The sequence below is a fragment of the Ochotona princeps genome, chromosome X (genome assembly GCF_030435755.1).
Source record: "Ochotona princeps isolate mOchPri1 chromosome X, mOchPri1.hap1, whole genome shotgun sequence".
NCBI classification, from domain to species: Eukaryota; Metazoa; Chordata; class Mammalia; order Lagomorpha; family Ochotonidae; genus Ochotona; species Ochotona princeps.
In genome coordinates this window covers 104,282,425-104,310,068 of record NC_080865.1, presented here as the reverse complement: position 1 = coordinate 104,310,068, position 27,644 = coordinate 104,282,425, and the positions used below count along the sequence as shown (strand labels likewise).

At 50.5% G+C, this 27,644-nt stretch overlaps 2 protein-coding genes across 4 annotated transcripts in view; one reads left to right on the top strand and one right to left on the bottom strand.

The window, feature by feature from the left end:
- CD99L2 (CD99 molecule like 2) overlaps positions 1 to 10,275 on the top strand; it is a 91,849-nt gene extending 81,574 nt beyond the window's left edge. The window contains exons 8-11 of the mRNA XM_058658582.1: positions 4,873 to 4,911; positions 5,269 to 5,388; positions 8,566 to 8,631; positions 9,944 to 10,275. Of these exons, the coding sequence (XP_058514565.1) occupies positions 4,873 to 4,911; positions 5,269 to 5,388; positions 8,566 to 8,631; positions 9,944 to 10,008 (290 nt within the window). The 3' untranslated portion in view covers positions 10,009 to 10,275. The remainder of the gene's footprint in view (positions 1 to 4,872; positions 4,912 to 5,268; positions 5,389 to 8,565; positions 8,632 to 9,943) is intronic.
- A 4,217-nt stretch (positions 10,276 to 14,492) lies between these two features.
- The window catches only part of MTMR1 (myotubularin related protein 1), a 49,386-nt gene continuing 36,234 nt past the window's right edge, over positions 14,493 to 27,644 (bottom strand). For all 3 annotated transcript variants that reach the window (XM_036497793.2, XM_004598544.2, XM_004598545.2), the window contains 5 exons: positions 27,414 to 27,620; positions 23,937 to 24,029; positions 20,492 to 20,605; positions 18,144 to 18,320; positions 14,493 to 14,785 (listed from right to left, as the gene is read on the bottom strand). In XM_036497793.2, coding sequence (XP_036353686.2) covers positions 14,621 to 14,785; positions 18,144 to 18,320; positions 20,492 to 20,605; positions 23,937 to 24,029; positions 27,414 to 27,620 — 756 coding nt within the window. In that variant the 3' untranslated portion in view covers positions 14,493 to 14,620. The remainder of the gene's footprint in view (positions 14,786 to 18,143; positions 18,321 to 20,491; positions 20,606 to 23,936; positions 24,030 to 27,413; positions 27,621 to 27,644) is intronic.

The following is a 27,644-nucleotide window of genomic DNA, read 5'->3' as shown; positions in this document are numbered from 1 at the left end:
GACTAGCATCTACCCAAATCAAACGCAAATATGAAGAATGTCCCAACAAAACAACAAAAGAAGACTAAATCAATGCTAAAATGATAGGACCAAGGTTCAGCACCACAGCCTGGGGGCTAAAGTTCTCACCTTGCAGGTGCCAGGATCCCATATGGGCTCTGGTTCTTCTCCCCGTGGCCCTGTTTCTTATCCAGCTGCCTGCTTGTGGCCTGCAAATGCAGTAGAGGACGGCCCAAAGCCTTGGGACCCGCACCTGCATGGGAGAACTGGAAGAAGCTCCTGACCCCTGGCTATGGATCGGCTCATCTCCAGCTGTTGCAGCCACTTGGGGAGTAAACCAGTGGCCGGAAGATCTTTCTGTTTCGCCTTCTCTCTCTCTCAAAGATTTATTCTTGTTGCAAAGTCAGATATATACAGAGAGGAGGAGAGACAGAAATATCTCCTGTCTGATGATTACCTCCCTAGAGTGAGCACAATGGCCAGTGCTGTGCAGATCTGGAGCCAGGAACCAGGAACCTCCTCCGGGTCTCCCACATGGGTGCAGGGTCCCAAGGCTTTGGGCCATCATTGACCGCTTTCCCAGGCCACAAGCAGGGAGCTGGATGGGAAACGGGGCTGCTGGGATTAGAACCGGCGCCCATATGGGATCCCAGGGCATTCAAGGTGAGGACTTTAGCTGCTAGGCCATGGAGCCGGGCCCTGTTTCTCTTTCTCTCTGTAAATCTGACTTTACTGTAAAAACTAAATCTTAAAAAAAAAAAAAAAAAGACTAGACCAAATTACTACTTGTTGATATTAACCCTAAATGTAAATGGCTTAAACTAATCAATCAAATGTCATAGATTAGCAGATTCGATCAAAAAACAAAACCCATCTATCTGTTGCCTACAGGAGACATATCTCAGCAACAAAGATATGCAGAAATTGAAAGTGAAAAAGATGGAAAAAGATATTCCAGGCTGCCGGAAAAGAAAACCAAGTTGGTGTAGCCATTCTTATTTCAGATAATATAGACTTTGATATGAAAAATATTAAAAGAGCTGAAGCAGGATACTACATAATAAAGGATTCACTCAGCAAAAACGAGGTCACCTTACTAGTTTCTTAGCATCTTTTCTTTTCCAAATCTAATTTTACTTGATTTTTCCTCTCTTGCTTTTCTTTGCTAGTCTGTCTAAAAGTTTGTTTTGCTCATCTTTAAAAATGGCTTTCTTGTTGCAATTTGTAGTTTTTAGTTTTAATTTACTTTATTTTGCTGTGTTTTTAATAATTTCTTGCTTCCTGTTTATTTTTTATTTTCTAGAAGTCATTGAATGCATTATTATTTATTTGAGATATTTTGATCTTTTTGTAAGCACCAAATGTTACAAATGTTTCTTTCAAAACTATTTTTGTTACATCTTACAAGTTCTCAAATTTTTTTAAAGATTTATTTATTTTTATTACAAAGTCAGATACATAGAGAGGAGGAGAGACAGAGAGGAAGATCTTCCATCCGATGTTTCACTCCCCAAGTGAGCCGCAATGGGCTGGTGCTGAGCCAATCTGATGCCGGGAACCAGGAACCTCTTCCAGGTCTCCCACGCGGGTGCAGGGTCCCAAGGCATTGGGCCGTCCTCGACTGCTTTCCCAGGCCACAGGCAGGGAGCTGGATGGGAAGTGGAGCTGCCGGGATTAGAACCGGCGCCCATATGGTATCCCGGGGTGTTCAAGGTGAGGACTTTAGCCGCTAGGCCACAGCGCCAGGCCCAAATTTTTGTTTTTAATTTCTTCAAAAAAGTTTTTTATTTCTCAGTGACACATAGATTATATAGCATCATTTTCTTCAAGAAGGCTTTTGATTCTCTTTTATTTCTTTAGTAACACATTGATCATTCAGTAGCATGTTGCTGTAAATTTTCTATTTTTCTTCCTATTGCTGATTTTGTTTTATGGTTTTTCATGTAAGGGGATGTATAGTAACTGTGTAATAGAGACTATCATATACAGATGTGAAGATATAATGCAGTGTGCATCTCTACTTACAAATCAAAGATGGACTCGCAATGAAACTGTTAACATATGTTAAAAACCAGATAAATTTGACAGTAGATGCTGGAGTCTCTGCCGTTGTCCATGCCCATAATGTCAGGATACACTTAACTAGCAGAGTGATAGATTTTTGACTAATTATGAATGGCTATGCTATTGTAGTAATATAGGGGAAGTCAGTGTGGGGGAAGAGATGTAGGGAAGGGGAAATCCCATAGCCTATGGAACTGAATCATAAAACAAAATATATTTTTAAAAAATTGTGTATTTTACTGTGTACAGATTTTAGTTTAAAGCGATCATAAGCAAATGCAACACTCTAGTTAATACACATTGAAGTATGTAGATGTTGGTGAGTTTGAAATGCATCACCTAAATTAGAAGGACTGATGGATGGATACAGGATAAAGTGAATGATGGGAACATGAGTGTTCATGTACAATGTTTACAGCTGTTCTGTGCGGATTTTAAAGAAGCAGTAACACCAACAATAGTTTCTTCAGCATTCCCCCACTATGTAGAAGTAAGTGTGCTGATGCGGTGTGCCAGTCCCAGACCGGCAGGTTCCCATCCTTCCAGCACGTGAAAAGGCTGGTATGTGAATTCCTAACGCCTTGGCTGCGCCGCTGTCTATGATGCTTTCTTTTTCTCTACCCATTTGAATTCTGACTCCTCCTGAGCAGGTGCCTAGTGCCCCATCTCTTCAGACACACTGAAGGACCCTGCCCTCTCCTCTGAGGCCCTCAGCCCCTCGCCCTGCCTCCTTCCCACTCCTGTGCAGTGCGTGTGCTTTGTGCTCTGTCCCAGCAGATGACCTTTGCCTTGTTCACACCTTTCAGCCTGGCCTTCCTGAAGGCAGGCGTCTCCCCTCCACCCCCGCCTGTGCATCCCACCTTCCTCACCCCCCTGATCAAAGTCTGCTGAGAGAGAGAGAGAGAGCGAGAATGAGCATGCAAGCACACATTTGTTGGTCCCTTCTCCATACTGGGTCTTTGAAGAAAACACTTTCCTCTGATTTTAACTGTCCTTGAGTTCAGTCTGGGAATCATCTGGGCCCTCTTGTGAGCTCAGTGTGCACCTTTAAAACTCAGTGCCGAAACATAACCTCCGATGTAATGTCTTTGGAGGCAGGGTCTTGGGAGGGAATTAGGTGTAAATGAGGCTATGAGAATGGGGTCCTCATAGGGTGAGTGCCTTTAAACAGAAGCACCTGAGCAATCTCTTTAGCCCTTTTTCCATACTCAGTGTTTACAACTCACCAAGAAATAGGATGTTCTAGATGTGAAAACTGTAGCACCCACTGGTGTGGGTTGCACCAGGCTAGGGTACTTCACCTGCTGGTTCACATGAGAACCAAGGATGGGAGAAGACTGAGTATGGTTAGGCTGCAGCACCCACTGGTGACAGTTGAGATTGGGGGTGGGCTGGCCCAGATTAGGCTGCAGCATCCACTGACAAGTGCTGAGACGGGGTGGGAGGTGGTGTGGGGCAGGCCATGCCAGACTGGGTTGGAGCACCACCAGCACACTTAACATCTGGGCTCGGCACAGGCCTGGCAGGGGAACTGTGGGGACTCCCGTTGGGCTGCTGCCCCCACTGGTGAGCGTGAGAGCTAGGACTGGGCTGGATAAGGACACAGCACCCATCAGCATGTGTGTGCGCTGGGTCTGCAGGTTGGTCAGGCTGAGTAGGCTGCAGCACCCATGGGTGGGTATGAAATCCAGATGGGTTATGGGAAGGGCTGAACTAGGTTGCTGCACATGCTGACACACACAGGAATGGGAGCTAGGGGCAGGTCTGGTGGGGGTTACTGGGGGCTGCCCTGACTAGCCTGCAGTTCTCATTGGTGTGCATAAGGGCCGGGTTTGTGGCAGACTGGGTTAAAAACTACAGAGCCCGAAGTTGCCATCCTGTTCTTCTGGTTGCACACATCACAGCTTCCTGCATCACCGCCACCAGCCTTGGATAATGACTTTGTAGTCTGTGAACTGAGACTGCATAAAACCCCAAGGGGTGACTCTCCAGTGAAGGAAGTTCAGAGCTGTTTGGCTGCTGTTAGCACCCAAGGGTCTTTCCCCAAGATTACAGTTTTTCTCCAGAGTAAGTGTAGGCCCTGAGAAGAGAAAGGTGACATAAGGGACAGACTTGAAGTTGATCGATGTCCCGAAATGACACCAGTTGCTTGTTGGAACCTGAGTGTGAGTGTTGAGCACTTTGCAGTTTAAGCACGTGTCTAGGCTGATGGGACGAGCACCGTGATTAAGGTACAGACCAGCCCTGGCATCGCAAGGACCTTTCCTGTTGCCTGTGATGACTGCAGCCACCTCCCCCGACTCTCTCCAATCCGTCACCATTCCTCTGTTCTCCACCTCTGATCTTTCTAAGCATTTTGGATTTCCAGTTAGTGGATGCACGGTTGTGAGCCCAACTGTGTGTTCCCATGATTATTGAGGCAGGAGATACAGGGAATCCTAAATAGTGTCATTTGGAACCGGACTTTCCTAGCTGGGTCGTACCTGTCAGCTGCCATCAGGCTCCTTTACTGCCAGCCTCTGGGATGCAAAGTGCAGCTACCCCACTGAATGACCAAAAGACAGGAGGGAATGCTGAACCCCCAGATCCCAGGTGTAGCATGTGCTGTGAGCATGGTAGCTGCCACTGAGTGAGAGTTCATCAGGAAGCCTGGGCTTTGCAGGGGCATGTGTGGGGAGGCTGACCTTGCCACAGCTTCACAAGCCCACGGGAGGTGACCTGGGTCAGGTATGTCACAGGGGTGCTATCGGGCTCATCACTGGTGAGTAGTCACTGTAAATGTTAAATGCGTGTGTGTCCTTTCTCCAGGTGATGGTGGCTACGGCAGCAGTGATGACCCTGGATCTGGTAGGTGGTGCAGCCTGAGAGTTCTCTTGGAAAGCGACAGGAGCAGGGACACAGGCCGACTCTGTTCTCAGAGGAGGCTCCCTGTTTGGAGAATGAGTAGCGAGGCCCATGGCAGTGGGGTGTGTCCGCAGCAACTATCCGGAAGATCCTGGTGCTGAGGGAGGAGAGGGGACTGTACCGAATTCCTGTGCCCCATTCGCACAGGTCAGAACAGAAGTCCTTCTTCAAGATGAGAACCCCTCTGCCAGTTCAGAACACAGTGTCCTTGCCTTGGATGTGGGGCCTTCTCGTAGCAGCTCGGTGCTGCGGGCGTCTGAAGCATGGCTCTCCGCACGTCTCCCCCTCTTCTCTGCACAGGCGTGTCGGTGGAGACAGGCACCATTGCCGGTGTGGCCAGTGCGCTGGCCATGGCCCTCATCGGTGCTGTGTCCAGCTACATCTCCTACCAGCAGAAGAAGTTCTGCTTCAGCATTCAGCGTAAGTGCAGCCACTCGTGCCCCAAGCTTCTCCAGGAGAGCCCGCCACAGAAAGGGGTGGGCAAGACTGGGCTCCTTCCCAGCCTGCTAGAGATGGGGAGCCCCTCAGAAGGAGACTTCTTGTGTCCTGGGGGGCGGGGGAGGAACGGGTGTGGCTTGCCATTTTGGAACTCCTGGGGGAGAGTTAGGCTGAACTCAGTGCGGAAGGAGCTTGGATAGGGAGTGCACTGGGCTCGGTGACCTTGGCCTGGCTGCAAGCTCCCAGGGGTCAGATTTCTTCGGGACCAGTGACTGTTGTGATGTTTACTTCCTGTAAGACTAAGAAGGATCCTGGACAGCCCTGGGAGCTCGGATCTCCCAGGAGGCCATGGGGCCTTCCGAGGATGCTGGCTGGCCCAGGGCTCTTGCAGAGCCTGAGAATTCACTCTGGGTGCCCCGGCCCCTCCCCCAGTGAACCAGGAAATGGAGACAGAACAGGGTCGTTCTTGCCCTGAACACTTTGAAAATGTGGGTCACCTTCACCTTATGATATACCTGTTAGCCTAGAAGTTGTGGAGAAATTGAATGTTTTTGGTGGCATCCCGCCCGAGAAGCCCACTGGTGTCCCTTGTCGTGGAGCCCTTTGGGGTGACTGTGGAGGGCAGCAGCCGGCCCAGCTTGTCACTGTCGTAAGCACCTTGTTGGCATGTCGCCGTTTCCTGAGTCAGGTGTGTCCCTAGTTCAAGGCTGGCAGCTCTTTTGTTGAAGTAGCATGCTGTGGTCCCGCCCTGGTTTTCCTCTTCCCTCTCCTTGCTCCACGTGGCTCAGCTGACATGGGCGCCCGCCTCTGCCCTTGGCCTCTGCTGAGCTGCCCTGGCACTCTGTCACTGGTGCCAAGGACTGTCTCTTCATTGGGCCGAGCACCTCAGCGCTGTCTGTGAAATGGGACACAGGGCACGGGAAAAGAAATGATCTTCAGACTTGCTTCCTGAAGCAGACAGAGGTGAGGCTTTGCAAGGTGCATCAGCAGGTAGAGTGGGGCAGCTTGGCCTTAAGTCCCCGGAGTCTGGCCCCAACCTTGAGTCAGTGTGTTGTGTAATCTGGGGACTTGTGGGACCTGTGGAGGTGCCCTCCTGAGCCCTGCCTCTCTGTCACCACTGCCCCATCGGTCCAGGCCCTGGATGGTCTCTTCACATCTGAATGGTTTGTGCTACTTGCTGCCTGCCTCAGTTTCCCTCACACCACACCCTCTTCCAGGAGGAGCTATTTGAAAGGGCCCAGACAGCCCCATGATCCCTGCTGCCCTTGGAGCTCACAGGCTGTGTGGTTAGGCTCTGAGCACGTCTGTGGCCCTCTGTGCAGCCACCAGTGCTGCTCTAACGGTGCCCTGTGGCACACAGCCTTTGCTGATGCCCCTCCTGCTCCTGCCCTCTCACCCTCCTGGCTGGAGCCCCCTGTGTGTGCTGCCATAGCGCCCCCTGCTGGCCTCATCCGCAGCCCGAGGCTCTGTATGGGGGCTCCTGCCCCTCCCCGCTCCCAAAGCTCTCTCTCCCTATGGGACCTAAAGGCTGTGTGCCTTGGCACCTAGCCTGTGCCTGAGTCGGGAGGAGTACCTTGGGTGCCTCTGCATTCCGGACGCTATCCCATCTTTCCCCAGAGCGTCTGCCTGGAGGAGGCCTCAGCCACTGGAGCTGCATGGCCGTCTGGGAAGGTGACAGGTGATGACAGGGCTGCCCGTCTCCGACACCCTGGCCCTCTGGTGCTCTCGGCCTCTGCTGTGGTCAAAGGGGCACGCACTTCAGGGACCCTCAGCCTCATCTGTCTGCCTTTAGTGCCAAGGGTCAGGCAGGGCCTCTCCTGGGAAACCCGGGGTGTTTGTTGCCAGTGGCCAAGATCTTGCTCTGGGGTTCTAAGCTCTGTGTCTTGCCTTCAGATGCAGCAGAAGGTCAAGGTAACAGCGTGCTTTGATTTATTCATCATCTTCGTGCTTCTGCCTCCACATTCCCCTCATTCCGTACCCGTGCCCCACCCCCTTGCCGCTCTCACCACTCTTCATGCCCGTTCCTTCGCCTGGCCCTGGCCAACATGGTTGCAACCACAACCATCTGAGGTTTTCCCCACTGCCACTGCCTGTGTGAGGACATTGTGTTCCAGTCCTGTGCCAGGCTACAGGTGACTGGTGTCCAGGATGCATGAGGTGGGGGCATGGCCCGTGATGGAGGCTCAGGCGCCCCCTGGTGGTCATCTCTGAGGTACACCCAGAGGGCTACCTATAGGAAGTAGGCGGAGTGTTGCACACCCAGCGGGCAGCGGGGTGGTGCTACATCTGGTTCCCACACATAGCTTCCAACTTCCGTCATCTGCCCTGCCCCTTGGCAGCCACTCCTGCCAAGAAGCAATACCAGCACTTTTTTCACAGGTGACTCTGGCTTCCCCCTTATGTCCGGCAGCCACCAAAAGAGCAGGTGGTATTCAGGGGCCTGTAACCCAGGACTAAAGTGCTTCAGTTTGGTGGTCAGGTCCACTGGGACTGGCAGTCAAGTCCACTGGGACTATGGCCTGGTTTGTTCAAAGGCTCAGGGCCATGTGGTGCCAGGCTCTGCAGGGGTGAGCTCCATGACTCGTCTCCGAGGAGTAGCAGGGTTGGGGTCCATTCCATGTCCTTGGATCACAGCCCCCATCAGGGTCAGCATGAAGGCACTCTGCTCTCCGAAGCCATCCTGGAAATAGGTGGGGATGGAGCCTGTATACAGAGCTTGAGCAGTGGGCCTCTGGTGGGGCTGCTGGGAAGCAGGTGGCTGGACTGGCATCTCCAGTGAGTCCTGCGCAGCCACCTGCTCCTCTGTCACCTGCATCCATCAGTGCCTCATGCAGCCCTGGCTCCTTCTGCCTCCCTGAGCCACCCGTGGGCTCATGGATGGCACTGAATGGTGCCACCGGGGTCCCTGCTGCCACTAGCTGTCACCCTGGTGGCTGCTGCGGGGGCTGAGGATGTGGGGCCCCTTGCTGCATGACCTTGTGTTTCCTGAGGATGATGGTGGGAACTCCTGGGTAATATATTCTGCGCCCAGGACACTCATGTGCTCTGTGCGGGGATTGGCCCATGCTGCTTTTTGTTTTCTCTTTCCCATACCTGAAGGCCCAGTGAGGAGCTCTTGGCTCTATGTCTGTTGGTGACTCCCCGCTTTGTCCTTTGCAGAGGGTCTCAACGCAGACTATGTGAAGGGGGAGAACCTGGAAGCGGTGGCATGTGAGGAGCCACAAGGTGAGGACCTCCTGTCCCTGTCCTTCACTAAAAATGTCCTAGATTTGTGCCAGGGGAGCTGGGGGAAACCCAGGTGTTTGCTTCCAGAATGTGTGGCCCTGTCCTGCTCTCTGCTCAGCCAGCATCCCAGCTGCAGGAGGCCAGGCTCAGTTCCTGAGCGCTGCTACCACAAGGCCCTGGTCTCTGTGGACAAGAATGCATGGATGGATGGATGGGTGGATGGGTGGATGGGTGGATGTATGCTTGGATTTGGAAGGCAGAGTTAAGAGATCTGCTGGTTCACTCACCAAATGCCTGTGACACCCAGGGTTGGACCGATTTAAAGCCAGGAGTTGCAACATGGTCTCCCACATGGGTGCAGGGGCCCAAGCACCTGAGCCATCCTCCGCTGCCTGTCCAGGTGCATTAGTAGAGACGTGGAGGGAAGTGGAGCAGCTGGGCCACGAACTAACGCCTATGAGAGATTCTGCCATGGCAGACAGCGGCTTTACTAGCTGCACCACAGGGGTTGCCCAAATGTTTGGGCCCTGCCACCCACTCACGTGGGAGACCTGGAGTGGTTGCCAGTTTCAGCCTAGCTAAGCCAGGGTCATTGTGAACACCCAGGTAGGGCAGCAGTAGGGAGATCTCTCCCGTGTCTGCCTTTCTTTTTTTCTTTTTTTTTTAAAGGATTTATTTCATTACAGTCAGATATACAGAGAGGAGGAGAGACAGAGAGGAAGATCTTCCGTCCGATGATTCACTCCCCAAGTGAACCACAACGGGCCGATGCGCGCCAATCCGATGCCGGGAACCAGGAACCTCTTCCAGGTCTCCCACGCGGGTGCAGGGTCCCAAGGCTTTGGGCCGTCCTCGACTGCTTTCCCAGGCCACAAGCAGGGAGCTGGATGGGAAGTGGAGCTGCCGGGATGAGAACCGGCGCCCATATGGGATCCCGGGGCATTCAAGGCAAGGACTTTAGCTGCTAGGCCACGCCGCCGGGCCCCCATGTCTGCCTTTCACATCAGTTGGAGGGTGCTTTCAGCAGTCGTGCCGGCAGCATGCCCATCTTTCCAGGTGAGGAAGTGGCGGCCAAGCTGTGTACAAAGCCCAAGTGGTGGCCAAGCTGTGTACAAAGCCCAAGTGGCGGCCAAGCTGTGTACAAAGCCCAAGTGGCTTCCGCCTCCTCTCATCTCCAGGGCCCGAGGAGGGTGGCCCAGGACTAGCTTTCTGCCCTAGTGCCCAGACAGAGTGGGCAGGGAAAGGAGCTTCTGTTCCCAGCAGGGGCTCAGTTCTGCCACTGTGCCTTCTGAGGAGCAACTTCTCTCTCCAGTGCAGTACAAGGCGGTTCCAACAGAGTCTGCTGAGCCCCCGGCCCCAGGGCCACCCCGCATCTGAGGCACCCCCGGCAGCCACGCACGACGCCAGCAAAGGGCGCCACTGCTCGTGAGCCTGCAGTCGATTGCCTTTGGAACCACAGCCGCCATGCTGTCTTCGCCCTATCATTGGCTTCTTGTCCTGCTGTTTCTGAGGAGCTCCGGGTGCTCGCCAGTTTGGTTTCTGCCTTGCCACAGGAACTCCGGAGGGACTTGGTGCTGAAACTCAAAAGCGTGACTCTGCCACCAGGCCAGCAGCAGCCTCACAAGCTGCCAGGCCACAGGTGCCCTGGAATTCCGGGGGTGGGGGCAGGAGGGGCAAAGCATGGGGATGGGCAACAGGATGGCTGGGGCTGATGTCGCAGCAGGACAGCATTTCCACGCAGAAGAGTTTGAACCCAGTGTGCTGTGGTCCTGCTGCATGCTGGCTGCAGTGGCTCCCAGTGCCCGCTGGCTGCCATGAGGCAGCCTCTGGCTGTGGCCTCCAAGAACTCTCAGTAGGGGCCCAGCTAGCACCCAATCTCTTCCTTTGGAGCCCCCGCAGGGAGCAAGTGAGATGGCACCAAGCAGCACCACACACATGCCACACACAGGTTGGTGGTTCAGTTTCAGTCTTGCAGTGCCAGGTTTTATACTGCTGGGCTTCCTGGAAAGCTGCTTGGTGTGTAGGCTTTCCCATTCCTTCAATATAAAATGCATCTCACCATACTTCTGCTCTGAGAGTTTAGGCACCTTTTGGTTGCACCGGAAGCTGTGACTTGCAGCTTCTCATCCAACAGGGGGCAGTATGGTCTTAAGGCTGGCAGGATTATTGTTGCATATCACTCTGGGTTGGAGAAGAATTGGCTATTGGGTGGGAGCAGCCGTTCCCCTTCCAGCCTGTCTCTGGTATCAAGACTGAGCTTGTGAGCATCGCACGGAGCTGCTCTCCGGAGACCAGGCCGACGTGTAGATCCCGTGTGCTGCCTTGCCAGGTCAGAAAGCACTTCTGATGTGACCAGGCAGGCCAGACCCCGCTTTCAAACCCCATGGGCCTCTCCAAACAGCATGATAGATCTGTGCGAGTCCTGGGCTAGGTTGGCACCTCTGTGTGCTTGGTGGTTAAAAACCCTATTCCCAGTGGCACGCGGGGGGGCCGGTGTAGCACCGCACCCTGTAGGGACCTGCTCACTGTGTGCCCATGACCGTGGAGCACCAGCACCCTGGCATGACAGGGAGCACTGTGGACGAGGAGGATGGCAGCTGGCTGCGCTGCAGATCCATGACCATAGAGGCTGTCTGTAAGACCTGCCCATTTCCAGGGCCTCCTGCCTTTGCTAGCCAGACCACTGTCAACCTTGTCCTTCCCTGATGCCAATGACGTAGAGGGCGTATGGACCCATCGCTGGCCATTGCAGCGCTGGAGGTGGCTATGCAGAATTTTTGCACCCATGACCTGTTATTACCTAGAAAGGTTGAGTTGGAAGAGGGGGAGGGGATTATCTGCCAGCCATTTGTGGTGAAGCCTGTGTGATGGCAATGACCTTGGAATCCTGTAGCTGTGATGTCTAATAAATGCTCTGTGAAGACACTTTCTCCACAGCACTGCCTTTGGTCAAGTCAAAGGGCCCCCATTCTGCTGTGTGTTGTCTGTCTTCTGTATGAAGGCCACAGCCTGGAGAGTCCTGGGCTTTCTCCCTTGCTCAGCAGGTGTCACTTGCCCAAGCCTCCAGGCCAAGGATCACACAGGACAGCTAGGGTCTGCCCCAGGTGATGGGAAAGAGAAAGTGAGTCAACAGGAAAGGAGAGTTAAAAAGATCGAATCCCTGTCAGCTCAACCTGATGGGGAAAGCGTGGGAAAAGCTGTCTGCACAGAGACAACTTGGAGCATGTACGGGGTGAAGTTCCAGCCCCCGAAAAGAAGGATCTGGGAGGCAGGAGGTGGTGGCTTGGTGGGCATGGGTCGTCCCAGTTCCCTGCAGACCATGTGCAGCTGAGCACAGCGGTCCATGGGGTGAACGCCGGTGTTTGCATTACACAGATCCATGTGCTGTGACGGTGTTAAGCACTTCTTCAAGAGCTGCCGCTCTGTTCCTCACTTATGATGTGGTACCGACCTCAGTGCTCTCCTCTGGATGGGTAACTCAGTGTCAGGGCTGCTGACGGACCCCCTGTACAGGAGCTGTGTTCTGGGGAGGGGTCACGGGTTGCCCAGCACGTCTAGCTCCTGCCTGCAACAGCCCTGCGTCCCCTCCAAGGGGTCTGCCCACAGAAGCAATGGGCGGCGCTGGCACACCAGCTGCTCTGTCCTCTCCAGAGCCATCCTGTAACCAGCATGCATTCTAGTTGTGTGCAGGCAAATCTGAGCACAAGAGGGGCCTGTGTTGTGGGCTTAGCTGGGACAAAAAGTGCAGCAGCACTGGGGCTCCACATTGAGGTCAGGGGCCTTTTTTGAAGTCCTCAAAGCCAAGGCCACAGTGTGATTTTCCTTCGCTGAGGGGCCTGGCAGTGGACCTCCTGGCCTTCTCCATCACTGCTGGGAAGGGAAGCCTACCAAGTGTTCTCCAACTGGCCCTGGGCTCCCTCAGCGGCCACAAGGGATCCCAGGCCCTTCAGAATGTGACCTGCAGGGGGCGATAACACGCCTGCACAAGGAAGACCCAGCACCCTGCCTCCTGGCTGGCCCTGGCCCTTTCCCAAAAGGCTTCCGTATTTTCTCTAGGTTATCGTCAAAGGGCAATTAAGCTTAAAGTCAGAGTGCCTAGCCTGTCTTGGTGAAAACCCTCGACTCAGCATAAATGACATAGGCGCTTTACTGTGTGCCAAGCACGGGTGATGTCCACAAACAGGCGATCTGTGTTCTTTTTATTACTGGCCTTCGGGAATACTTAAAAAGGAAAGGCCCAAAGAAGAAAGCCACAGAGCAAACATAGAAATTTAATTACAGATTAAAATACAGTGCATCAGATGAGGCACACACAGTATTGTACCAGTTTTTAAAAACCTGAACCATGAAGATTTTGTGTTCTAGTACACTTAAATGAGAGAATGAATTGCTTAGCAAACAGAACTGTGCGCACAGCTCCGAGGAACGAAGAAAAGTGGGCTGTGTGCCCCTTGAGCAGCTCGGGATCCTGCTGGCGGACGGTCCTGGCTGGGCACTCGCCACCTCGTCTGCTGACCTTACCGAGCGGCCCTTGTGGCCACCACAGGTGTATCCAAACCTCACTGGCCTATCCTTCACCAGTCCAGTGCAGCTGGGGGATCAAGTTTTTCGGGAGGGGGCAAGGGAAGTTGTTCTTCAATGAGAATCATTAGTGTACCAATGCACAGTCCAGTTTATTCAGGCATGTTGGGATTGTAAATCAAAGCTAATATCAAAGAAATTGACACAGAAACAAATTCCCCAGATGGTAAAAATGTAGAGGATTTTATCAAATTACCACAAATATTTGTTATCTTAAGGAACAGGAATTTTCTATAAGTTATCAGAAGGTTCCAAGTTGAAAAAAAGCTCTATTCTTTAAGGTAGTTGGCTGTTAAAAAAAAACTCAATATATTTTCAAAAATAAGATCAGTATGTTGGAGGGTGCATGGCATCCAGGAATTGGACACGAGGTGGTGACCCTGTGACACTACTAGTGGCAACATGCACCAACAGGGCCCAGTGGCCACGCCTCACCCAGGCTATGGCGCAGAGCCACGTGGCGGCTGCTTGACGGCTGCAGGGCCCCATGCAGTCACCAAGCACGAAGTCACTGAGTGAGGGTGCAGACCAGAGCAGAGGCTCGCCTGACCGAGGCTGGCTCCCGAGGCCAACCCCAGGAACCTGTGCTTGCTTTAATGGAAGCCACGGCACAGGCTTGCCTGAAAATACAGATGGGCAGTCGCGTAAGTAAACCAAGTTGTAGGACCATGGATACAACTACCACTATTTCACACAACCTAGAAGTGTTGAAAGTGCATTTGCTTTTATGCCAAGGATGGGCATGGGACTCCCGGGAGGGTACCAGTGCCTGTGCGGAGCCACCGGAGCCCTTGGCGTCCCCTAGCAGGGCCAGAGCACCAGGTGGGCCTAGTTCCTGCAGTCCCCATCAGTGGACTGGGACACCTCAGGAGCCAAGTACCAGGAAAGTGAGGACAAACCTTGGTTCAAATGTACCACAGAAAAGTCAGCATGAGGTTTGCTGGAAACAATCTCACGTCACACAGATAAACGGCAGTCTCCTCACGTGACGATATCCAGAAAAAGGACGTAGGAAAATAAAGGCATGTTTCTCTTGTCCAAAAATACCTCATCTGTACACATCAGTAGCTACAACAAGGGCCCTCTGGCGCGAAGGTCACCAGCAGAGGTGGCGGGGGCTGCCTGCCCTGCAAGGATTTCCCTGCAAGGTCGGGATGCCCAGGGCAGCCCTGTGGCCCACGTCTGTCTGGTGAGGGGTGGCACTCAGACTCCCTGGAGCCTGCAAAGCCCTGTCCTGCATCGCACTTGTTCTAAGCTGCCCCGGTGCCACCAGACAGGAGGGTAACAGGCTGTACATACAACAAACGCTGCCTACGGAAGCTGGCATCTAGCCACACGCATGGCCCCCCTGGGCGTAGGCTTAAAACTACCAGGCACCGGCAGCCCTCCGCTGGGCCTTGCTTGCCTGTCACACTGAGGTGTGCATCGGGGTGGCCGTGTGGGACGGTGAGGAGCCCCGCTCCGACGAGGACGAGATGGCACGCGTGGCCACCTCCCGCTGCAGGTCCTCCACGCGCTTCTGCAGCTCTGCCCTAACAGCCAGCAGCTCCTTGAGGGTCTGGTGGATGGGCGTCTGGGGGAGAGCAAAGAGTAGCATGTTAGCTGGGCATCAGGGTGCCAACACAGGCTGGCCAGCCCCAGTACCACTGGCACTTGCTCCAACTTGAAGCTGGGAGCATCCAGTGCAGCAGGGGCCCACACAAGCCCCGGGGCTGGGCAGCCGCGCTGAGGGCACAACCCACGTGCCCAGCAGCACTGCACAGGGCCCCACTGAAACTAGATTTTATTTGAAAGATCCTTCACTCACTGGTTCACTCTCCCAATGCCTGCTGGAGCCAGACTGAAAGCCAGGAGCCTGCAACTCCATCCAGTTCTCATGGGGGTTGCGGGGACACAATTCCTTGAGCCAGGCTGTGCATTAACAGGAAGCTGGGATCTGGAGCCAAGCCTCAGAGCAACGCCCACTGTGCTCCTTCAACGGCTCAAGCGGGGTGGGGGGTACACAGGATACACAGGCTTTTCCCCTGGGGTACATGGGACACCCAGGTACACTACCACCAGCTCATCTCCTGTGAAGCGCTCAGCCATTGACTGCAGGGCTATGGTGTGGGTCTGAGGAATCCCACTGTTCCCCAGCACAGGTGCTCACAGCTCCAGGCCACGGCCCTCAGCCAGGCCTACACCATGTTACTCCACAGGGGCCACCAGGTCATCTTGCCCCTACACTGGAACTAACGTCTTGCTATACGGCTCCAGGCCTGGTCTGGCCCCACGCTGCCTCCAGCTCCCCTCACCAGCCACTGCCTCTTCTCCTTCACAGACTTCCAGCTACACTGCCATGCAGTCCTGAGAGCCATGTGTCTCCAGCGGAATGGGGTGCCCAGGCTGAGCACTGCACACTTTGCTGCCCCTCCCTTCCGCAAGCTGTCAGTGTCAGGTCCTGAGAGTAAAGACTGACTCCAGAGAGCACCACCAGCAAGGAACCGTCCCCTCGCCCCCACCCAGGCCTGGGCGCTGTTTTCCTCAGAGCAGTGTAATGGAGGAAAGCCATCAGGCTGCTTTGCACAGACGTAGCTTCCCACGCAGGGCTGCCCGCATGCACCACTCATACGTGCGGGCAGCATTCTACAGCATCGTCCACTTTCATCTGCGAGAAACAGAAGGCATTCCTGAAAGAATAGGAAAGCCCGAGGACTCAGGATATGTTCAGGAAAATCCCCGCTAGCAGCAGTGGGGGTTGGGGGAGGGGGCTGGGCAGGCTTGTCCTCTGCTTCCCCTGGGTGCCACCCACAGGCCCCACCGCAGCTTGCTCATCTTCCAGCCACAAACCCTTCCCACCCACCTTGATGCTGCTGGAGTGAGCTCTAGTACACCTAGCTTTGTCGGATAAACCCAGAGGTAAAGTGCAGACTCCCACCTAGGCACCAGTGCTGCCAAGCTTCGGAATACTCATTGCTCAGCACCACCGAAGTGGCCGACGTGTTTGTTGGATTAATAAAAGCTGTGGCCGCATGAAGTGTTTATTTCCCACCCTGTGTACCATAGGGTAGAGTGGTGAAAAGCTCTCCCATGGCCAGCTTCGTGTCTCCCTCGCAAGCCCCATGAGGTCTGAGGCTCAGGGGTTTGTCACTGTCAGAGCCACATCTGGTTCCTCCGGGAGGCATCTTTCTCTGCAGGCACCAGGCTGCAAGGTCTCAGGCAGCTCGAATCCATCTGCACTTGAGAACACATCTGTGCAGTCGGTAGGTTTTAGGAAATCTTTGGGTCCTGCCTTCACCTTCACCATGGCTGAGAGTGAATGGGTGTTGTGTGCGTGGGGCTGGTAGCCCAGCAGGGGGGCACTGTGTGCAGTAGGAAGAATGGGAGCTCAGGGCCACAGCTGTCCTGCAGCGCCAACATTCCTCCGGGCCACTCCAAGGCACAGTGCTCCTGGGCTTTCCCCTGCCAAACAGCACTCGCTAACCTGGATGTAAGTGATGTACAGCCGTGACTTTTCCCCATGCCACTGCCCATCTGCCCTGTTCTAAAACCAGGCGAAAACACAAGTCACCCAGGGCAGAACAACTTGGCAGAAATGCTAACGCTGAGAAGGAGCCTGCTTCAAGGGCATGCTGGCTCCGCTGCCTGCAAAGGAGCGCTCCTGGGGCCTCTGTGCTTATTCTTAGCTGAACTTCCAGAGGCAGGGTTGGAAAGGAGCACATTCTGGAAATTGGGACTCATACTCCTGCAGGGCTTGACGTGGGCTGAGGAACAACGACCCGAGAGGACAAAAGAGGCGGATGGGGGCAAGGGCCGGCTCTGGGAGGACCAGGACTGTGCTTCCTGAACACTGGCTGTGGGAGACACACCTGCCACTCTAAGAGGGTCAAGAGCATATGATGCTGCAGGGACTAGCAAAGAGCAGGCAAATGTGGGGAGCAGAGGGTACAGGAAGGCATCACAAAGCAGCTGCCTTGGGGGCAGAACATGCTGCTGTGATGGAGGCTGGATCCGGCAGCTGAGTCTGCGGGAGGCTTTTGGCCTGGCTGGGACAAGAGAGGGACTGTGGCCGGCAGCTGAAGGGCTTGGCCTTCCCTCTGGCTAGTGGCACTTGGAGGAGAACTGAAGATCATGAAGAGAGGCATGGACCAGGGGCTGCTGGAGGAGGGCCCAGAGGAAGGGCAGGGTTCCAGATCCCAGCCAATGAAGTTCATCAAAGCCTTTGCAGTGCACCTGACGGACCAATGGTGAAACCTTGAGCATATACCACTTAAGAAAAATCTCTGCAGAAAATAATCTGGCCACAGAGGGGAGGGACTACCTGCACCCATTTTCTCCCCATCCAGAACCAGCCACATGCTGGTCACCCAGGGGGAAAAGACTGGAGAGGCGAACAGCATTAGAGCCATAGTCCATGAAGCAGCAGCGGACAGTGGAGCCCTTCAGGAAGGTGGACTGGTAGTGCCTGACGTGGCAGCCAGCTATCAGCCACGGAGCGCGGAGGGCAAATGCAAGTTTGGCTGACAGGCCTTTACTTTGCATGTTCTCCAAGTTCCTTTTAATCTCAGAAAGAGTAACAGTGAAAAGTGTGCTGGGAAGGGAAATGGGACTCCTTCTTCAAAGGGGTGCCTGCCCCCTCACTCAGCACATGTCCTTTGTGTTACCAGAGTCTATCTGTACGCTTGATACACATTTCACCAGCTTTGCACCTGCTCCACCCACAACACCTCCACACATCAGCAGCTTGTGTGACCTATGACTAACAGCCAAACTCTAACAGATGGCATTTTTGTACCTTCATCAGAAGATACATAGTAAGACTTGTGATAGTACCAGCAAGTCATCAAAACTGCTAGAACATGAATACAAAATTCAACAGTGACAGGCAAGAGCAAAAGACTATATTTACCTGGAAAGGAATACAGGCTTCTGTGGGGAAAAAAAAACCATACCTGTGGTCTCATCCGTGGATTCCATCGTACATAATAGTTGACCCATAATTCCAAGTGACTCAGGCTAGCAACAGGATATAACACATGGTTTTCATAATTCACGAAGAAGGGGTTAGAAAATTCATCTAGCTGGCTATTGATATAAGACCACAGAGAAACAGTCTTTGTATGTATATCCTGAAAAACAATAAATACATTGCTTTAAAAGTTACTATTCAAGTGACTTCACACACTGAAAACTTCATGAATACTGCTAAGCCCAACCCTCCTGTTGAGGTTAGGCAACATGTGGTTACTATGGGAAGGTGTAATGTAAACTCACATGCACGGGTAAGCCTACTGAGAATTTCTAGTCTGGTTTTAAGTCTGCTTTTTCGTGACCCTTAAAATTAAAACTGTGGGTATAGTAGACAGTTAAGGGTTCTCACACTAAAAAAACCTTGGCCATCTACAGAGGAACATATAGTGGGGGCAAGCCGGAGCAGCTTCAGACGCAGTCAACAATGAACACACCCAGATGCACGGGCAGGTAAACAATGCATGGAGCACACTGTTCAAAAACAAGTGAGGCCATGGGGAGCTTCCGCCACTCTGCTGAACACAAGGCTGTGTTTCCCACAAGTTATCTAAACACAGGAGCATTCTGTTATGACCTTGTCATTTTTCTACTCTGTAAGAGCCAAAATAACTGTGCAGCAGAGAAAAGTAGGACTGGCCCTCTGCAATTTCAAAACATGCTACAAAGCTATGGCAATTGATACCAGTGGTGCTGACGTAAGCAGACACACAGATCAATAGACTAGAACAGAGAGAAAAAATGAACTCTCACATTTATGGCCAACTGATTCTCAATGGGGATCCAGCTAGACAGGAAAATTCAATGGGGGAAAGATTCTTTGCAGTAAATGCAGCTGAGACAACTACATGGCCAACACAGACCCGAGTTGCAGCCTTACTGCACAGCACATACAAAGATTAACTGCAAATGGATCACAGACCTAAGTGTAAGCAGCAAAACTATAAAACTCTCAGAAGAAAATATAGCACCAAACCTCTGTGCCCTTGGGTTAAGCAGTAGTTTCTTAGATTTGATATTAAAAGATATTAAAAGATTTGATATGTATATAATATGAGTCTATAAGGAACTCAACAGAAAAGAAATGACCCAATTTAAGCACGGGCAGGAGCAGGCCTTTGGCTTAGCTGTTAAGACACTGGTTGGGATCCTCACAACTCCCATCTGAGTGCCTGGTCTTGAGTCCCAGATGTGCTCCTCATTCCAGCTGCTGTAGTGCTGCAAGGTACCCCAGAAGGAGGCAGTGGATGGTTCATGAGAAATCTGAATTGAGTTCTTCGCTCTGGCTCCGGCTTGGCTCAGCCCTGACTGCTGCAGTCTTTGGTGGTAGTAAACCAGTGGACGTAAGCTCTGTCTCTCTGTCCGCCTCTAAACATTTTAAAACTGATTTGTAAGCGGGCAGGAATGTGAACATTTTGGCCAAGTAGTTAACAGGGAGCTTGGGATGCTGCAAGGCCGGGGTTCGAGTGGCAGCTCTGCATCCAATCGGCATTCCTGCGAGTGAGCACTTGAGGGGCAGCGAGCAATGCTGAGCACTCCAGCAGCTGGAACCCTGCCACCCACACGGGAGACTTGGACTGATTCCTAGGCCCCTGGTTTCAGTTTGGCTCAGTTTAACTGCTGTGACCACTTGATGAGTGACACAGTAGACGAAAGATCCCTCATTTTCTCTCTGCTTTTCAAACAAGTAAAATTTTCTTTAAAAACAAGTCACACAGCACCATCACACTGGGTCTGTAGGAGTGTGAACTCTGTCCTAAATGCAATGGAGGGGCACTGGATGGATCTCAGTTGGGGGCTGTCAGAGATGAAGCCTGGCAGCCCTTCCTGGGTGTCTTCCTTGGTCTAACTGTGAAGTGACAGGGTTGGAACAAGGACTGTAGCGATGGAGTGGTTAAGAAAGGGCCAGGCCAGCAGTGCTCAGTGCAGAGTGCATATGGCAGCCAGGTGAGGGAAAGCAGGCTGTGGAGATGACGCCTTTGCACAATGCCCAGCAACCAGGTGGCCAGTGCTGCCATTTGCAGGGAGACACAGGGAGCTGACATTCAGTCTATACCATGAAAACTTTATTTCATGCACAAACATAGTGAACATGCATTCTCCATAAAACTGCCTTCGGGCTATGTGACCTGTAGATGAAGAAACAGATGGATTTCCTGTTTAGACTCAGCTCCTATGCCCAGGAGATCTCTAATGAGGCTGTGTCTGCAAATCGGAAGCTTGTGGTTGCAAACACGGTGGATAAAGGTCATTCGCCCTACAACATACTGACCTCTTGGAATCGCTGCTGTTCGCAGTTGCACAGAAAGGTCCCAAAGAGACAGCTATAAAGGTGATCCAAAATTGTAATCAAGAATAGTTCATTAAACTCAAATGCTGAAGGAAACTGAAATGGAGAAAAAAAATAAGGCTTAAAAGAAAGCAGTTTGTGTGTGTGTGTGTGTGTTTTGTAAAAGACAGATAAACTGAAGCTCGGAAAAATCCAAGATGAAAAGGGACTTGGAGTCCATGAGAAACTTAGTTTCTATAGTTTTAAGTCTAAGCTGATATATCTGCTGAGAAGTAACAAAAAGCAACAAATCATGTTGGTATTCCCTAAAAAACCTCCTGCATCTTCCACTGTCAGCCTGGCAGTGTGGGGCAGGGAGGTTAACACCGGCAGTACCCACCGGAAGCAGCACATCAACACCCACAAAGGCTGGCAAAGACACATTCCTTTACTCATGTGTGGCCACGCCTGCCATGCATGCTCAAAGGGTGTTGTGGCATGAAACTCAACTAACAAAACAAGGCTTAGATGCTTATACACAAACGATCGCACCTCAGCCATTTGCAGTAGCTGCTTCTGCCCAGAAAGCACCATCACTCCAAAAGAACTTATGCAAAAATCCTGTACTGCCAGTTTTTTAGTGTGTGTGTGTGTGTTTCTAGAGAATTAAAAAAACACAAATGAACATTAACCCTATCCCACAGGGCAACAGTCCTACTAGACTTTAGGTAGCATAGAATGTCTCAGAGTCTTGGCTACATTATTTCAATGATTTTTTTCCCTTACTTCCTTTCATATCAGTTTGTCCATACAGACTAGTTCATTATATTCTGAGAGACCTGATAATGTAATTAAACTTACTTATCACTAGGAGAGCAAAAACTAAGTTTCTTGTTATATAAATGTACCTTTTACTAACCTGCTATGTCTTACTCATTTAATTAACTGACAGACTGTCCACTGATGCTTCTAATGGGTTAACAATGTTATTTTTAAAATACAATAATTATACACATACTTCATGGACAGAATCTTAGCTGTGAGAGGCACCCACAATCTTCTCATCTAAACCCCTTATTCTCTTGTTAAAATCCAGTGGTGTGGCATAGTAGGTAAAGCTGCTGCCTGCAATGCCAGCAACCCATATGAGTGTCAATTTTTGTCCTGGCTGATCCACTTCTGATCCAGCTCTCCTAATGTGCCCAGGAAAGCAGCAAAAGATGGCTCACAATCCTTAGGACCCTGTAGCCATGTGGAAATCTGGAAAATGCCACTGGCTTCTGACAGGGCCGGTCTGGCTAATGCAGCCAACTGGGTGAGTGAATCCAGTGGATGGAAGTGTTCTCTGTGTGTATGTTTCTCGGTTTGTCCTTCCCTCTCTGAGTCCACCTTTCACATAAATAAACCTTTTTAAAAGTCCAATAAACAACAAAAATAACAGATTAGACTGGACAATGGGCACTAAGCAATGCACATATGCACAGACACCACAAGGTATCTGGATGGAATAAGCCACTTCAGAACCATCGAAATGATGCTTACTCCTGTAGAGGCATCTGGAACTGTTCAGCCTTTGCATGCAATTTTCTACGACATGTTTCAAACGTTCTGAACCTGAACTTACCATTTATTTTGATATTGGCTCGTCATCAATACAAGCAGTAGTATAAAACACCTGAAGTGTTCTGGTCAGCCTCTGGGCCTTCTGAGCATGTGCTTGTGTCATGACCATGCCTCCCTCTGAGACCAACCCTCTCATGGCAGTCCTCTACCTACCAGCTACCGTCACCCTGCTGGCACTCGGAACTTGACACCAAGTGAGGGCCTGAGCACTCTGTGAGACCTGCTTGGGCTGCTTGGACCCCTGTCCCTTTGGATCCTCACTTCTGAAGGCACGTCTTTGGCCTCTGGAATATGCTCTGGGAGCTTATCGGAAGTGCAGCAGTGCAGGCCTGCCCTAATCCACTGGCCCAAATCCTGCATTTCAATGAGACACTCAGGCACTTGTGGGCTCCGTGGCATTGAGCAGGGTCGGTCTAGGGCAGTGGTCTCAAACTGCAGCATGCTTCCGAAGCCCCAGCAGGCTGGTGAAGTCACAGTGCTGGGCCCCTCCCCTACAGCAGGAGGTCTGCACCGGGGCCAGCCTGAGACTGCTATGCCTAACAAGTAGCCAGGGGATGCTGTGGCTGCCAGCCTGAGCCTGCCTATAGCACATGTGCAGCTCTGGCTGTGTAAGTCTGGCTCATTTGCACATCTCAGTCACCTGGACCTGTGCCTCATGCACAGTGCAGCTGCCCCCAATGTTCTTGGATGCTGGCGGTGGACATGTAAAGTGTAGCGCCATTCGCCTGGGCCCTTCTCAGGGCACAGCTGCTGGGGAGTGAGCCCAGCTAACGCTGAGAATGGCAGCATAGGCAGCATGGTAATTCTCAGCCTTCTTTCTAAACCAACACACAGCTTTCGTCAGTAACAATAATGGTAACAGTAACTTAATGGGGAACTGGTTGGCATTTCACAACTTGTTAAATGTTGTGACAGATGTTGTTGGAGAATGGCCCAGGATGACTGATCCACTGGCAGGGAGAATCAGTCTGGAGAATCAAGGCTGGTGGTGGAATCCGTGCAGGGCAGCTCTTCCTTGTGGCCGCATCAGCCAGGGCCTGTGGTGAGCCAGCAAGTGCGTACACCCTGCTGCTCAGTCCCCTAACTCCTCTTGCTGCAGCGCCACCTTCAGTCAGGCTGGGAAGGAGGCATCAAAGAGCTACTCTCTCCTGCCTCTTCCCACCCTTTCTCTGGTTGCAAGACCATTTCCCTAGCATGATTTCATATCAAGAGGCTTGATATGAAAACTCTGGTTTATATGTGGGACATGGGGAAAAGACAGTGTCTGCTCTCTGGCCTGCTCTGAACTCAAGCCACTGGGCCTGGCTAGCCCAGAGAAGTGATTCATGCATGGATCCCTTACTTACAGGGCCCTGGGCCCTGGAGGTTGGGACCCAAGCACCAGCCAATGACAAAATACTACAAAGCTTCCCATCCCTGCTGGCTCAGTGCCTTTGGGGTAAGAGGGGCTGTGGCCTAAGAAGAAAGAGGAGGTTCTGAGAGTCCCTGGTCTAATCCCATTCAGTCACATGCCCATTTCCAGCACCTGTCCAAGCCTGACCAAATGGGAGCACCAGGAGCAGAACTGATGAAGGACAAGAGGACTGAAAATTTCTTTTTTCAGAAAAAAGACAACTTTTGGTGTTAAATCGGTTATTTCTAATTTTCTTCTTATATTTTTAAGTATATCAGAATAAAACTCTATGAAGTAACTGAAGGGTTCATATTTGAAAGACACACATTCATTTTGAATGCAACCTCAATGAAAGCTTATGAACTCTTCTGCTCTATGATATATATGAATCAAAGACTAGGTATAGGTCAAAACACACTTGAAAGCTCTCACCTGTCTTGTCATCTGCCACACACAATCAATAAACTGAAGAAATATTGGTGATCGGTCAGCATCTGCATGGTTGTCATCACCATGGCCTACTCTCTGAAAAGAAACAAAAGGTCAAACCTTCTTCATAGATGTGATGGTATTTTGAAAGTCACACTAGACCTACTGGTGGTAAGAATCAAGTCTCAACAGGCCTAACAGAATTCTTCACATTATGGTAAGAAACACTGGGAAGCTTTTATCTTGATGGTTTAAATAACCCCATCTCCTATCAGACTGCCCGCGTTCAAGTTCTCACTCCACTCCTCATTCCAGCCTCCTGCTAATGGGCACTCTGGGAGACAGTCAGTGATGGCTCAAGGGGTCTCTGCCACCCATACAAGAGCTACATTAAGTTCCAAGCTCCTGGCTTTGGCCTGCTCCAGCCCAGACTATCGCAGGTAATTGGGAAGAATAATTAGTGAATGTAAAATATCTTTATCTCTTTCCCCCTCCATCAAACAGGTAACTTTAAAATATTCTAGAGGCCAGCATCATGCAGGCCAACTAGAATCCTGGCTGCTCTGCTTCTCATCCAGCCCCTTGCCAGTGTGCCTAGGAGTGGAAGATGGTCCAAGAGCTAGGGCCTGTCACCCATGTGAAGGACCCAGAAGCAGCTCCTAGCTTGGATCTGACCTAGCCCTGGCTATTGTGTCCATTTAGGGAGTGAACCAACAGGTTGAAGATCTCTCTCTCTCTCTCTTTCCCTCATAGAGTCCAACTGCTTTTCAAACAAAGTAAATCATTATTTATTTACCATAAAACATCACAAATGGCATTTGCTATGCATCTAAAAAAAACAATGTTCCACTGTTCATAAATGTTATGAAGTTTGATAATCAAATGATTAGTCATTAACACCTTTTAGCCAATTCTACATGACTAAGAGATTCCCAAAATATCACTCCAGAAATAGTAATGAAGTAGAGTCCTTGTTTAATAATCTAGCATAATTTTAATAGGGTCATACTAAATGATAAAAGAAAATATCCTCAAATACTTGCCAAAACTAAATGAGAATCCCACAAGTAAAGTCAACTAAAGAATAAGTACTCAACGAGAAGCTTTAAATAATGTGTTGAAAACACCTTATGAAGATATAATGCAATCACCATAGAGGGAAAATAATCCATGACATTGTCATACAGCAAGATATAATAATGAGACAGTTGTCAACATCAACATCTCAAGGGGAACAGTGTATTGCCAACTTTTAAAATTTTTTAATTGTGGTGAAGCATACATTGCATAAAATGTACCATTTTAACCACTTCTAAGTGCACAGTTCAATGGCATTAAGACATTTAAATAATTGTGTATTTGACTCATCCATCTGAACAACGTTTTCATCTCCTCAAACTCTGTCCCCATTAACAGCTGGCCTCCCAAGTCCCCAGCAGCCGCCATTCCACTTTGTCTATGAATCCGACAATTCTAGGTTCTTCGTGGAAGTGGAAATGTAAGCATTTATGCTTTCGTGAGTGGTTCATTTCACTTACCATAACTTTTTTTTAAGATTCATCCATTCATTTAAAATGCAGAGTTGGAAAAAGAGAGGGAAGGGAAAGAAACACAGGGAGAGATGCGTGGAGAGAGAGGGAAAGAGAGACAGAGACAGACAAAGCAGACAGGCACCTTCCATTCTCTGGCTCACTTCCCCGATGGCCGGGGCTGGGGCAGGCAAAAATCAGGAGCCTGTTCCTAACTTCTCAGTCCACCATGTGAGGTGCAAAGAGTTGGGGCATCTACTGCTGCTTTCCCTGGTGCATTAGCAGGGAGCTGGATCAGTTCTGACTCAAACTGGTGCTCATATGGGATGCTGGAGTTTGCAGGCAGTAGCTTAAGCAGCTGTGCCACAATGCCAGGCCCAAGCATAATGTTGTCAAGGTTCATTCATGTCATAGCACACATCAGAATTTCATTTCTTTTAATGAACAGCATCCATTGCATATGCACACCTCAACTTTTCGACCCACTCATCTTTGGCGGATCCTCTGGTTGCTTTCACCTTCTGGCTGTTGTGAGTCATGCTACCAGGAAGTGTGGCTGTACAAACATGTTTGAACCCTGGTCTTCAGATCTTTTGGGTATATATCCACAAGTGGAACGGCTAGATCACACGGCAGTTCTGTTTTTCATTTTTTGGAGAAACAATCATGCCCTTTTGTTTCATTTATTTATTTTGTAACAGTTGAATGCACTGCTCTCTCTGCTTCCCTTGTATAAGATGAATTGCTGAACATGGTCAACGCTATTTAAGGCAATGTTTCATACATACTCATTACTCATTACTCATTACTACATTACTCATTGAGCACGGGTACTATGTCTCATTTGTTTTCATACCTTAGGTATCTAGCCAAGTACCGTGCCTCTACTCTACATTGTGAAAATGCCTGAAATCTGAAGGCCATGCCTTTTATGCACTTGTAAGAGTTCAGTGGATGTCTCTGAAAAGAATGAATCCTAAATTGTGAACTCACAAGAACCAGAAGGTGACCCAAGTGCTTGGGGCCCAGTCACTGTGGCCGCTGGGGCAATGAAAGAGAAGCTGGAAGATCTTTGTTTCCCACACTCCAACCCTGCCTTTGAACAAATAATCTTAAAAAAAAAAAATGTTTAGGCAAAAACAAGAGGTGCTGGCAATGTAGCAGGTTTTGGTGCCTGTGACAAGACCAGCTGTGTTATTTAAGTCACCTTCTGTGACACTTAGATATGGCAAAAATGTATATACTAATGTTTCTGTCAGTATTACTCATGATAGCAAACAGGTGGAAAAAGCTCGAGTGTCAATCAAGAAACGAACGGATAAACAAAATGCAATATAGCCACACAAGAGAAGAGTTGTCAACAACAGAAAAACATGGAAGTTTAATACGTATGTCAACAGGGATAAACCTTGGAAACATTCTGCTCCGTGAGCTGAGCCAGTCATGGGAGCACATATTGTATAATTTTATCTACAAGAGTACTTCAAATATTTCGCTAAAAATAAATTAACAGAAGTTTATTTTGATGCAAAAACATCTTATGAAATTCATGCATACTTTTTCATATACATGTTCCATTAACTTTTTGAACTATGCTTATATGTAAGATCATTAGAAAATTCACAGAGACAGAAAGTAGGTTCTTGGTTGTCAGGGCGAACTTGGTGCACACAGGCTGTCCTTCCGGGATAACGAATGTACTTTGGCACAGATAAAGGCGATGATTACACAACAATGTGAACATACTGAAGGACAATGAATTGAGCATTATTATATGAATTTTACCTACATTTTAAAAAAGCATAACCACAAAATAAAACTCAAATATACAAAAAACTAAACAAAAAACTTCCCACCGCAATCCATGGTATTCGACCTGCGTTCTACCCGGATGCAAATGCATAAGACAAATCAAAAACACTCAAGCACAAATCTCACCATCTCAACTTACCAGCGCAAACCGATGTCCAAAGCTTATCCACTCCTTTTCTATCAGAGCTTCAAAGCCTTTAATGGTTCGGTAGTAACTGTCCAACATCAGCATAGACAGAGACGTGAGCTGGGCTGTTCGGTCCCAACCATCACTGCAGTGCACCACCACGGAGGTCTTGCCAGATTCTATTTTATCAGCAATTCTCACAGCCCCAGCAAGAAGCATCTTCAGAAAAGAAGGAAGGTTAGA